General features: G+C 37.2%; 1 protein-coding gene across 12 annotated transcripts in view; it reads left to right on the top strand.

Annotated features, from left to right (window-relative positions):
* LOC135849082 (zinc finger protein 436-like) overlaps positions 1-13827 on the top strand; it is a 61369-nt gene that overhangs the window by 10867 nt on the left and 36675 nt on the right. Inside the window, exon 10 of one of the 12 annotated variants that reach the window (XM_065369254.1) lies at positions 12078-12764. The exons of 9 other annotated variants lie outside the window; for them this stretch is intronic. In XM_065369254.1, coding sequence (XP_065225326.1) covers positions 12078-12497 — 420 coding nt within the window. In that variant the 3' untranslated portion in view covers positions 12498-12764. Of the gene's footprint in view, positions 1-4175; positions 5029-10322; positions 11110-12077; positions 12765-13827 lie in introns of those variants that run through there. 2 more of the 12 variants (XM_065369253.1, XM_065369247.1) reach the window with 2 other exon arrangements.

The raw sequence follows: 13827 nt of genomic DNA, 5'->3' as shown, positions 1-13827 counted from the left end.
GAATTTGAACGCATGCGCAAAACGGGTACATAAACTTTAAGGCGCGTATTTCTCAGAAAGTACGTTTCCGACGTCAGGTACCTTTCTGTAGACCAGGGCACATTAGGTTTCTTCCATCCTTCAGCTTAGGGTACTGGGTAGTGCTACAATATACATACATTGTACTATATATATTAAATTAAATAAGTTATATTTGGGGATAATATTTGCTAATTTGTTACACTGTTATATAGTCTATTTACTAGTGCTATTAATTAGTTTTGGAGCGGGTGTTGGGGGGAGGTCCAGTTACATACCTTGATGTTGATAGGTATCTCCCTGAACTCTCTCACGATGATTGACCGTACCTGGCCCCAGTCAAGGTGGTCCAGCCCTCATCCAATCCGTGGGATAGCGAGTTTTCTGATTTTTCTTCTGGTACATTCTCTGGCAAGATTTTGGATGCCAAGGGAGAAGTCCTTATATGTTGGTTTGTCATAGTAATGAATTTTTGTGATGATGCAGAATATTATATTGTGACCCTGGCTCACTATTCCTTCGATTTTACACTTCAGAGTAGCCACTTCCCCCACATTGTGTGGTTGGGTCAGCAGCATCTCTCTACCTCCAAAGTGGCGGATGAAGTCCCTCGCTATCCTAGCAGACATTCTGAGGTCTTGGCTGACACAGTGTGCCAGTGCAAAGGAGGGTCCTTGTAGAAATATGTCTTCCTTGACTTCCTCCAGCGTGAGTAGGCCGTTGGACTCGACCGCTGTTAAAGCCATATTTCCCAAGCTTCTTCTCCTCTGTTGACTCCATTAACAAAATGGCGTCCATTTTGGTTGACAGATCAGCCGAAATCGCTGATGTTTCTTTCCAACATAGGATTCGCACGAAATTTTTTGAACTGGACAACGCTACATTGAAAGAGCATGCAAAAATTAATCACCAGCCAAAATTTCAAATGCTGAATTGAATTTTTCGAGTTTTGGCGAATTTTTGTAAATCAAAATTCAGGCTGAAAACGAGAAAAAAATCAAAATTTCACTTAATTGGCCTTTCAAGTTGAATTTGGGATATTCCCTATCGATTAGAAACGGTAGTCGACTTCGTGGCGTGTTGAAATTAGTTTACAGAATGAATTATTTCTGCTTTCCAACTTGATTTGATGAGATTTTGTCGAAATTTCAAGTTTCTTAAAAATTTGCTGGAGGCTCCAGAATTTCCCAACACGGTTTCAAACCGTTTTCAACTGATTAGGCTGGTCGAAAATGGGGTATATCCTAAATGTCAACGTTCTAGGTCAAGTTGGTAGAATTTTGATTTTTTTCTCATTTTTGGCTTAAATTTGATTTTATTAAATTCATCAAAAATCGAGAAAGCCATTGATTTAACAATTAACTCTTGAAATTTTGGCTGATGATAAATTTTTCAATGCTTTTTTCATCTAGCTTTGTCCAGTTCCAAAAATTTTGTGGGAATCCATTTTGGAATGGCGCCACCACACGATTTACTTTTTGATGAAATGAACATTTTTTCGAGTGTATAGGATACTATGCTTTTTCCTCGTAAAAATAGGATGGTCTAAGTACTGGGTCATAGTGTTTTTTTTTTTTTTTTTGTCAAAAATACATGTTTGCAACGTGAGAATCTATACATGCATTCTCATCACCTTAATCCAACAACCAATCGTGTGCTATCATTACTGTTATTCACTAGTGACTGTGTTACCAAACTAAATATTAACCCGAATCCTTTTTTTGCGGTGCTTGGTATTTTTGCGCATTCTGTATAAATGCTTCATTTTCGTAGTCATGCAACATGATTAGTTGGCAACTCAATTATTTAGAAGAAAAGATCGAACCTCTCAATTTGCGATATGATCTTTTTTTCCTGTAGGCAGAGGAAGAAATTCAGGATTCATTGCCTTACTGCTGCGATATTTGTGGTACAAAGTTTTCCTACAAAGGTGATTGGACAAGACATCAGCAGCGACAACATACGAAGCCGTTTCACTGCCAAGTCTGTGACAAACAGTTTACCAATAAAAGCCATTTTATTAGACATCGATGCACACATAGTGAAGAGAAACCGTTCAAATGCCGCATTTGTGATACACGATTCCAGCTAAATCAGCATAAATTGAGGCACGAACGCGTGCATGTGGAAGGAGCCCGTTTTGAATGCGCTGTTTGCGGAAAAAAGTTTACCCAAAAACATGATCTCATTAGACACCAGAGAATACATTCCGGCGTGAAACCGTTTTCTTGCCAAACGTGCGGCAAAACATTTGCCGAAAAAGGCAATCTTACTGTTCACCAACGGACGCATACAAAAGAGAAACCCTTCAAATGCCGCATATGCAACCAACAATTTAAGCATAGTCAAAGTTGGTCAAAGCACGAACGTATCCATACTGAAGGTCCTCGTTTTGAGTGTGCCCATTGCGGCAAGAAATTCCCCCGTAAGGACATGCTAGCCAAGCACATAGCATCCAAATGTACTTGAATTTCAATAATTGACTACCTATCTAAATGTGTACAGATTTAAATTTGGTTTTGTTTTGTTTTTATTTTCAACGCGAGAAAAACTTGATCTAAAACTGGACAGATTTTGTAACCTTAGTTTATTCTTAGAGATTTGCGCGTAAATGCTTTATTGACGACTTACTTGTGCTTCAGCTTACATACTTATGGGAAAAAATATAAGTACCCTCGTTTTGAGTGTGCCCATTGCGGCAACAAATTCCTTGATAAGCGCACCTTAGTCAACGAATATCAATACCTACTTGAGATGAAGATTAAAATTGTTCTCTTTCTGTTTTTGTTTTTATTTTTCAATTTGAAAAAGACTTTACTTGATACTTGAACGATTTCTTGAATTCAGTTTATTCTTAGAGATTGCCGCGTAGGTATTAAATGTCTAATTAACATCCGCCTTGTGCTTCTACTCAAGTACGTGGGAAAAAAATACACGACGGTATTTCATGTTGGGCGTTTTTTAACTTTTTTGAAAATCAGCCGATTAATGAAGTTACCAAAATCAAATCTGAGTGATTTACGGAATTTCTCAATTCATGTAGTCGATTAATGTTTTTGAATTTTTGTGATTTTCCGGACAAATCAGTTGAGGTTTCAAAATATTCTTCGCGCAAAACAGTAGCGTAACTTGACACCCCTTCTAGGGCGGGGGGGGGAGGTTGAAATCAACATACAATATACCATAAAAAAAAAAAATGTATTTTTACGCCAGGGTGCAGGGTGCGGCCTTTGCGAGCGAAAAATTAATTTTTTTAGGGTTTCTGGAGGGGGGGGGGGCGTATTTACATTTTACGATACTGGCGCAAAATTGTTGAGTAACTTACAATTTAGGTACCTCAGAAGTCGATGTGAAATCCCCTAAAATTGTTTTTTTAGTTTTTTTAGTTTTTTGAGATCAATCCTAATTACCTACATTAGGTTCATTCGAACGCTTTCAATTTTGAGCAAAGATGAAAATTTGATGGAAATTTTGTTGAAAAGTGAAAGTGCCTGCACACAAGATGTGAGCTGGTAACAGTATCTCATGGCTGTTAATTGGTCAATCTCTAAAATAATAACTCAGCACTCCACAGTCTGGAGGCACCTTCACTGAAAATACTCGGTATACTTTATGTCATTATGTGTATTGGGTTAAGCTTCGCAAATGAAGCACGTTTCGTTGGCAGTTGATTAACACTGCAGTGAACAGTTCCTCGGAAATTTTACTCGTATATGTAAAACTACTCATCATTCAACTTCTGTATGTAGTAATTTTGATGTAAGTAGATAATACACAGAAATAGGTAGGAAAAGAGCCAATAGCGCCACCAAAGAATTTACTTCTTGATGAAATGAATATTTTTTCGAGTGTGTAGGAATGTTTTTTCCTCGCCTAGTAAAAATAAGTCGGCCTACAGGGTCCTCAGAAATATCGAGTACCCTAAAGAAAGTTTTTTTGAAAGAAATACAGATTGGCAACGTGAAATAGGGGTGTTGTCATCACCCCTGTTATTCACTGTGACCAATCGAAATATTGAACATAAAACTTTTTTGGTGGAGTTTTCTGTATGTTTGCCATTTGGGCACCCTATATATACCTACTTAAGTCGTAATTGTATACACAATTATTCAAAAGAAAAGAATGTATCATTTGCGGTATGATCTTTTTTCCTGTAGGCAAAGATACAGATGTGGGATTCATTCTCTTACTGCTGCGATATTTGTGGCACAAAGTTTTCTTATAAACGTGATTGGACGAGACACCAGGAAGAACATGCGAAGCCGTTTTACTGCCAAGTCTGTGACAAACAATTTGCTGATAAAATCCGTTTTATTAAACATCGATTCACACATAGTGAAGAGAAACCCTTCAAATGCCGCATTTGTGATGCACAATTCAAGTACAACGTCAATAAAATGGCGCACGAACGCGTGCATGTGGAAGGAGCCCGTTTTGAATGCGATGTTTGCGGGAAAAAGTTATCCCGTAAACATGATCTCATTAGACACCTGAGAGTACATTCCGGTGTGAAACCGTTTTCTTGCCAAACGTGTAGCAAAAGTTTTGCTCAAAAAGGCGAACTTACTGTGCACCTACGGACGCATACTAAAGAGAAACCCTTCAAATGCCGCATATGCAACAAACAATTCAGTCAGCAAGGGAGTAAGGCAAGGCACGAACGTATGCATGTGGAGGGCCCTCGTTTTGAGTGTGCCCATTGCGGAAACAAATTCCGCTGGAAGAGCACCCTAGCTAATCACATAGCATCTAAATGTGCATATAAATTTCAATAATTGAATAGATAGATACCTATCTGAATGTGTATAGATTCAAATTTGGTATATTAATGTTTTCTGTTGTTTTTTTTTTTTGGTCAACGTGAAGAAAACAGCTTGACTTGATGCTTGAACGATTTCTTTAATTTCAGTTTATTCTTAGAGATTGGCGCCTATTAAATGCCTAATTGTTAATTGACTTCCGACTTGTGCTTCAACTTATTTGGGAAGAAATACACGATGATATTTTAATGTTTGGCGTTTTTTTGCTTTTTCAAAGTCTGTCGATTAATGAAGATACCGAAATCAAATCAGAGTGAATTACAACATCCCTCAATTCAATAGTCGGTTTATTTGTTTCAACTTTTTGCGATTTTCTGAATGAATCAGTTATGTAAGTTCTCAAAAATGGCTTCGCGCAAAATGCTAATTTACATAAATTTTCTGGAGTTGACGCATTATTTTTTGGACAATTTTTTTCTCTGCACCTTTAGCACATCTCCGCAAATACTTAGCTAATGATGAAAATATTTTTTTTTTAAATTTAAATTGATATTATTATGGCGCAGCGTAAATATCCCCTTACTACACTCCTACTCTACCTTCAAAAGTATGAAATTTCATGACTTAATCCAGCATATGATCATAGGAATAATTGCACCCCCACTCCCACTCCCACTCCCACCGATCCACTAGAACAACTTTTTTCTTAAAGAAGACATCCTAAAGAACATTTCAAAGCAAACTTGCCAAAAAAAAAAGATGGCCCCCACTAATGAAATGGCGGCCATTTTGGTTGACAGGTTAGATTGAAGAGCATGCAAAAATTCATCATTACCCAAAATTTCAAGTGCTGAATTGAGTTTTTTTAGATTTTTGATGAATTTAAAAAAATCAAATTTAGGCTAAAAATGTGGAAAAAATTAAAATTTTATACCAGATCGTGTTTTTAAGCAGCTGGAGTCAATTTATTTTTTTTGGAATTTTTGCGATTTCAACTTTTTTTTTGGCAGGAGGCTCCAGTAATTTTCAAAAAAAGTCGCTGTAGGCCCTAAAATTACTTGAACCCCCCGTACATTTTTGAAACTTGAAATTTCCCCAACATTTCATCAAACTAAGATGGAGAGTCGAAATTCATTCTGCAAACTAATTTTAATACGTTACGAAGTTGATTGCTGGTGAATTTCAAGTCGTTTTGGAGCCTCCTGCAACTTTTTGAAAGGTTGTATGACGTTTTTTTGTAAAATTTAAATTTCCTAAAAGTAGCTGGAAGCTTCAAAATCATTTGAAACCACCACGTAGTCTGCGAAGTAAATTTCAGCTGGCCAGCTCTATTTGATAAATTAATGATGGGGAAATTTGAAGTTTCAAAAATCTATTGGAGGCTCCAGTAATTTTCAAAAAAGTCACTGGAGGCCCTAAAATGACTTGAACCCACCTGAAGTCGTCTCCAGAGGGTGTTAAAATTGGAGTGTAGAGTAAATTTCAGCTTTCCATCTCCATTTGATGAAATTTTGTGAAAATTTGAAGTTTCAAAAATCTGCTGGAGGCTCCAGTAATTTTCACAAAAAGTTGCTGGAGGCACTAAAATTACTTGAACCCACCTGAAGTCGTCTTCAAGGGTGTTAAAATTGGAGTGTAGAATAAATTTAGTCAAATATCAAGTTTCACTCTCTCCACACTTCCACCTTCGCAATTTAGCGCCCATTTTTGATATTTTTCACAACATTTTTTCAAAACTGAAAAACCCAAAAATGTCAGAGGCTCTAGAAAGGCTCAAAACTACCACTAAGGTGAAAAAAAAAGATTTTGTTTTTTGTGTGTTTTGATAGTCAAAAAATACATCAATTTGAAGCTCTTACAGAGAGCTGTAATATGAGATTCACACGATTTACTTTTCACACCTTTCACAACTTTTCACACTTTTCAAATGAACTTTTCACTTTTCATTTCACCAAAATTACTTTTCTGAAAAGTGCACATCTCTATCCTGAAAACTGCTATGCAGTCGACTGCTGGTGGTTTCAAATAGTTTTGAAGCTTTCTGGTATCTACTTTTTCGATCTTTGTGGTCGATAAGATATCTATCTACTCATTATTTTTTTTTCAAAATCTGCATATCCCAGTCTTTCAAATTTGGAAAGAAAAATCTGCGATTTAGGTTGACCTGTGAATGAAAATGACCTTCATTTTGTTAGGAGGCCTCTTTTTTTTTTTTTTTTTTTTTTGGCAAGTTTAGTACAGTCATTTTAAATTTTTTATTCGGACTAAATCCTACAAAAGGTTTTTTTGCGGGATACTGTAGTGGAAGGGGTCCTATTTAACATACTAAAAGTCCCACCCCGTACCCCGCGTGCGTCGCGTGCTAGAGCGTGAAAAGTGTCCCGCCGCGGCGTTTTTTGCGATTTTCTCGCGAGGGTTTGATTTTACGTCGAAAATGGCATTATTTTTGTGTTCTACGTCAAATTTCCGATCTATTGATATATCAACTGCCCTTCTACCCCCAAGGGGGGTGGGGCCAGAACCATTCAAATGAGAGGGGTTTTCTAAAAAAAACAAAAAAGCTATCGGCGCATATGGGGGATGAAATGGTCCCGGAGAGTGTTCGAGTTGATACCAGCATGGAAGGTGGGTACCATCGAGAAACTTCCGCGTGAAAAATTTCAGATCCACGCCCCCTCCCCTTTTTGGGGAGCCCCCCTTTTCTGAAATTTCAATAACACTTTTCTCAGCCCCATTTCAACCGATTTTGAAAATTTTTCAGTATGTTATGTATATCCTTAGTAAGTATCCTCACAAAAATTTTAAACACCCTCCCCTCATATTTACCCCTCAAAATGGCGTTTTTTTATATTTTTTATGCCTATTAACAATCAATATTGCGAGGTAAAATTTTGGAAACACGTTTTTTGGATGTATTTTCGGCCCCCAAACATCATATACTGTTTTAGAAATTTTTGCTTTGGTGCGCCGTGGTGAAAAATTGGATGAATGTGTTTTAGGGGGGTAGGGGGTGAAATGGGAATTTTGAAAAAAATAACTATTAACGAGTAGGGTGTCGTTTTCATATGATTCGATACCGCTGAGAACGAATATGACTTCAGATTGTCTGCTACACTCACCTAGCCCCCTCCAGAGCCCCTCAGCCCCCCTCAATTTTCACTATTTTGGAAATAAAGTTATTTTGATGAAATTGGTGTCGTTTTCATATGATTCGATACCACCGAGCACGAATATGACTTCGAATTTTCTGCTACACTCTCCTAGCCTACTCCAGAGCCCCTCAACCCCCTCAATTTTCATTATTTTGGAAATAAAGTCATTTTCATATTTTGATTATCTCGCGAAATATCGCGTTTTTCGACAAAGTTGTTATACAAAAAATGTTCTCATATAATTTCCTATAAGAATGGTTCTTATCATGTTTTTGAAAAAAACGCAATTTAATCTCCCAAAAATCGTAATTTTTATATGGCAGTTTCTATCGCGGTGCACATTCATTTTCTTATTCCATGGTACATAGCTGCACTCAACATGATGCATATTTTCGTTTTTATTTCGTCATTTCCATGTTTGGATGACGTTTTTCAAGGTCACACTCAACGGAGGGGATAAACATCACGTTCTAACTTGTATAACGGAGTGCAGGTGGTGTTCAGAAAACTAAAACTCGTCGCCGATGCCTAAAATTTTAAATATTGAGATTAATGTAACTTGGAATTTTTTTGATTTCATTATTATACACACTTATTCTACAGGTTTCATTTAATTGTAACATCCTTCTAGTGAGTGTGACCTTGAAAAACTTCACTCTGATGTAACTATTTTAAAGATAGTGAAAATTGAGGTCGGGCTGAGGGCTGTGGAGAGAGCTAGGTGAGTGCAGCAAAAAATGTGAAGCCATATTCGTGCTCGGTGGTATCGAATCATATGAAAACGACATCAAAATAACTTTATTTCCAAAATAGTGAAAATTGAGGGGGGCTGAGGGGCTCTGGAGGGGGCTAGGTGAGTGTAGCAGACAATCTGAAGTCATATTCGTTCTCAGCGGTATCGAATCATATGAAAACGACACCCTACTCGTTAATAGTTATTTTTTTCAAAATTCCCATTTCACCCCCTACCCCCCTAAAACACATTCATCCAATTTTTCACCACGGCGCACCAAAGCAAAAATTTCTAAAACAGTATATGATGTTTGGGGGCCGAAAATACATCCAAAAAACGTGTTTCCAAAATTTTACCTCGCAATATTGATTGTTAATAGGCATAAAAAATATAAAAAAACGCCATTTTGAGGGGTAAATATGAGGGGAGGGTGTTTAAAATTTTTGTGGGGATACTTACTAAGGATATACATAACATACTGAAAAATTTTCAAAATCGGTTGAAATGGGGCTGAGAAAAGTGTTATTGAAATTTCAGAAAAGGGGGGCTCCCCAAAAAGGGGAGGGGGCGTGGATCTGAAATTTTTCACGCGGAAGTTTCTCGATGGTACCCACCTTCCATGCTAGTATCAACTCGAACACTCTCCGGGACCATTTCATCCCCCATATGCGCCGATAGCTTTTTTGTTTTTTTTTAGAAAACCCCTCTCATTTGAATGGTTCTGGCCCCACCCCCCTTGGGGGTAGAAGGGCAGTTGATATATCAATAGATCGGAAATTTGACGTAGAACACAAAAATAATGCCATTTTCGACGTAAAATCAAACCCTCGCGAGAAAATCGCAAAAAACGCCGCGGCGGGACACTTTTCACGCTCTAGCACGCGACGCACGCGGGGTACGGGGTGGGACTTTTAGTATGTTAAATAGGACCCCTTCCACTACAGTATCCCGCAAAAAAACCTTTTGTAGGAATTAGTCCGAATAAATTCTCTCATTTCATCTAAAATGACTGAACTAAGTTCGCTTTAAAATGTTTCTTAAGGTGATTTACTTAGATAGATATACAGAAATCGGTAGAAAAAGGACCAATATATGTGACCCGCTCTGACAAAACCGACCGTTTCGACAAAAAAAAAGTGTCCAAAATAATGATGTTTAAAATGAGTTTTAAGGGTTAAAAGATCAGATTTTTGAGAAAAAAACATTTTTTGAAATTTTGTCGAAATGGTTGGTTTTGTCAGAGCGGGTCACATATGGGACACCACACAATTTACTTTTTGATGAAACGAACAATTTTTCGAGTGTTTAGTATATTATGTGTTTTCCTCTTAAAAGTAGGATAAGTACATAGTTATCCCATGCTCTACAAGGTCATAGTTTTTTTTGTTTTTTTTTTTTTTTTTTTTGTCAAAAATACACGTTGGCAACGTGAAATAGATGCATTGTCATCATCCTAATTCAACGACCAATCTTGAGCTATCATTACTGTTATGTTATCAAACTAAATATTAAACATATAACTTTTTTGGGAGTACTCTGTATCAATGGGTATTCTGTATTTGTTTTATTGTGATATTTATAGGGCTTAACTAGTAGGAAATTCAATTATTTAGAAGAAACGAACATCTCAATTTGCGATGTGGTCTTTTTTTCCTGTAGGCAGAGGAACAGATGCAGGATTCATTACCTTACTGCTGCGATATTTGTGGTACAAAGTTTTCCTACGAACATGATTGGGCAAGACATCAGCATGAACATTCGAAGCCGTTTCACTGCAAAGTCTGTGACAAACAGTTCGTCTATGAAAGTGATTTTATTGCACATGAATTAACACATAATGAAAAGAAACGCTACAAATGCAGCATTTGTGACGCACGATTCATGCACAATAAGCATAAATTGGCGCACGAACGCGCGCATGTGCGAGGAGCTTGTTTCGAGTGCCTTGATTGCGGAAAAAAGTTTTCCTATAAACATACACTCAATGCACATTTGAGAGTACATTCCGGTGTGAAACCGTTTTCTTGTCAAACGTGCAGCAAACGTTTTGTTCGAAAAGCCGATCTTACTACGCACCAACGGACGCATAGCGAAGAGAAACCCTTCAAATGCCGCATATGCAACCAACAATTCAAGCATAATCGCAATAGGACAACGCACGAAAGGATCCATGTGGAGGGCCCTCGTTTTGAGTGTGCCCATTGCGGCTACAAATTCCGCTGGAAGAGCACCCTAGCCAATCACATATCTAAATGTACTTAAATTTCAGTGATTGACTACCTATTCAAATGTGTACAGATTCAAATTTGTTTTTTTTTTCAACGAGAAAAAAAACTCGACTTGAAACTTGACCAAGTTTTAAAATTCTGTTTATTCTAAGAAATTGGCGTGTAAATGCCATTCATTGCTTCCATTTATATGGGAAAAAATACAGGATGATATTTTATGCTTGGCGTTTTATCTCTTTTTCGAGGTCTATCGATTAATGAAGTTACCATAAGCAAATCAGAGTGAATTACAGAATGTCCCAATTCGATAGTGGATTGATTTGTTTGCATTATTGCGATTTTCTGGGCATTTCTATCAGTCAAGTTTTCAAAAATGACTTTGGGCAAAATGCCAAGTTCACGAAAATTTTCTGGAGCTTACGCGTTATATTTTAGACGATTTTTGTCCCCCCTCCAGCCTACGTATCTCTGCGAATCACGAGGAAAATATTCCTCTTCCTTCTATCATAATTTGTCTGACTTTTAGCGACCGTACTAACATCAAAAATATATACCTAGGCGATAGCTAGTAGTAAAATTCAATTATAGGCAATATAATTGTAAAATATTCTTCCTTAGTCCTGTGCACGGCAAGAAGAATAGTTGCAACCCCCTCCCCCCCACCGTCATTCATGTATTCATCTGGGATAACTACTTTCTTAAAGGCAACTTCCATTCCAAGTAACTTTTTAAAGCAAATCTGCCAAAAAAAAACATTTGCCTGATCAACAACATGACTGCTATTTTGATTGACAGGTTGGCCGAAACCGCGGATTTTGCTTTCCAACATAATATGACTTACACAAAATTCTTTGAACTGGATAAAGCTACATCGAAAGAGCATGCAAAAATTTATCCCCCCCCCACCAATTTCAAGAGTTGAAGTGTTCTTTTCGATTTTTGACGAGTTTATAAAGATCAAAAATACACATTGAAAATGAGAAAAAAAATCAAAATTTCATCACTTGAATGAACCTAGAAAGCTGAAATTTGAAATACACGACACGTATATCTTATATCTACGTTTCAATCGCTTACATATTTGCTTCACTTGGGTTTTTATGGAGCGCGACTAGGCAGTTGGCAACACAATTATTCAAAAGAAGAAGATGTGGCATTTACGATAAATGATGTTTGTTTCTTGTAGGCAATGGTACAGATGCAGGGTTCATTGCCTTACTGCAGCGATATTTGTGGTACAAAGTTTTCCTACAAACGTGATTGGACAAGACACCAGCAGCGGAAACATTGGAAGCCGTTTCAGTGCCAAACCTGTGACAAACAATTTAATGAAAAAAACGATTTTATAAGACACGAATTGACGCATAGTGAAGAGAAACGCTTTAAATGCCGCATTTGTGATGCACTATTCAAGCATGATCACAATAGATTGGAGCACGAACGCACGCATATACGAATTTATTTCGAGTGCCCCGATTGCGGAATAAAGTTTTCCCATAAACAATCTTCCAATAGACACTCGATACTACATTCCGGTGTGAAGCCGTTTTCTTGCGAAACATGCAGCAAAGGTTTTACTCAAAAATGCCATCTTACTGATCACTAATGGACGCATAGTGAAGAGAAACCTTTCAAATGCCGCATATGCAACCAACAATTCAAGCATGATCGCAGTTAAGGGCTACGCACGAGAGTATCCATGTGGAGGGTACTCGTTTTGAGTGTGCCCATTGCGGCAAAAATTCCGCTGTAAGGATGTCCTAGCCAATCACATATCATCTTAATGTACCTACTTAAATATCAATAATTGAGTACCAAGCACCTACCATCTACAGTATGACACAAAAGTAGTGTTCGGTGGCATTTATTTCTAAGGGGAAAGAGCTAGCGAGATGAATGAAGCAGGAGCGTTGAGTAGGGAAAAATAAGGGCTTTCAAAAGCAACCTTGAAAATTTCAGGCCCATGCACAGGGTGTCCACAAATTGAAAAACCGGTTTGGTCAAAAATTTCAAACTGGTTTTTATTGGCGCAATGTATTCTACACACTAAGGCGACAAAAACGTGATATGAATTTTTTGAAACCGGTTTCGTTAATTTGCAACCGGTTAACAAAAAATACCTAAAAATTGAAGATAGAGAAAAATGCTTGAAACAAAAGTTGTAGAGCGTGAAAAATTGAACCATTTCTGCTGATCGGATTTTGAAACCAGTTCATTAATTTGCAACCAGTTATCAAAATTACCTAAAAATTGGAGATTGATAAAAAAGCTTGAAACAAAAGTTGTGGGGCTTGAAAAATTAAACAACTCAGTTCAATCAAATTTTGAAACCGGTTCATTGGTTCGCATTTAGCGACCAGTTTTAGACAATCACCTGAAAAGTGAAGGTAGAGAAAAATTCTTGAAATAAAAGTTGTAGAGCGTGAAAAATTGAACCATTTGTGCTGACCTGATTTTGAAAATGACTAATTAACTTACAATCAGGTAACTTTTGATGGTTTGCTGCGATTTAATAAACTGGTTTCAAAATCCGATCAGCGAAAATGGTTCAATTTTTTACGCTCTACAACTTTTGTTTCAAGCATTTTTCTCTATCTTCAATTTTTCGGTGATTGTCAAAAACTGGTTGCTAAGTGCTAACCAATAAACCGGTTTCAAAATGTGATTAGACAGAGTTATGTAATTTTTCACGCTCTACAACTTTTGTTTCAAGCTTTTTTCTCGATCTCTAATTTTTAGGTAACTTTTGATGGTTTGCTGCGATTTAATGAACTGGTTTCAAAATCCGATCAGCAAAAATGGTTCAATTTTTCACGCTCTACAACTTTTGTTTCAAGCATTTTTCTCTATCTTCAATTTTTAGATGATTGTCAAAAACTGGTTTCTAAATGCAAACCAATGAACCGGTTTCAAAATGTGATTAGACAGAATTGTGT

This window comes from Planococcus citri, chromosome 5, assembly GCF_950023065.1.
Source record: "Planococcus citri chromosome 5, ihPlaCitr1.1, whole genome shotgun sequence".
In the NCBI taxonomy this organism is placed as follows: Eukaryota; Metazoa; Arthropoda; class Insecta; order Hemiptera; family Pseudococcidae; genus Planococcus; species Planococcus citri.
Note: the sequence above shows the minus strand (reverse complement) of the source record. Positions and strands in the feature narration are given on the sequence as shown.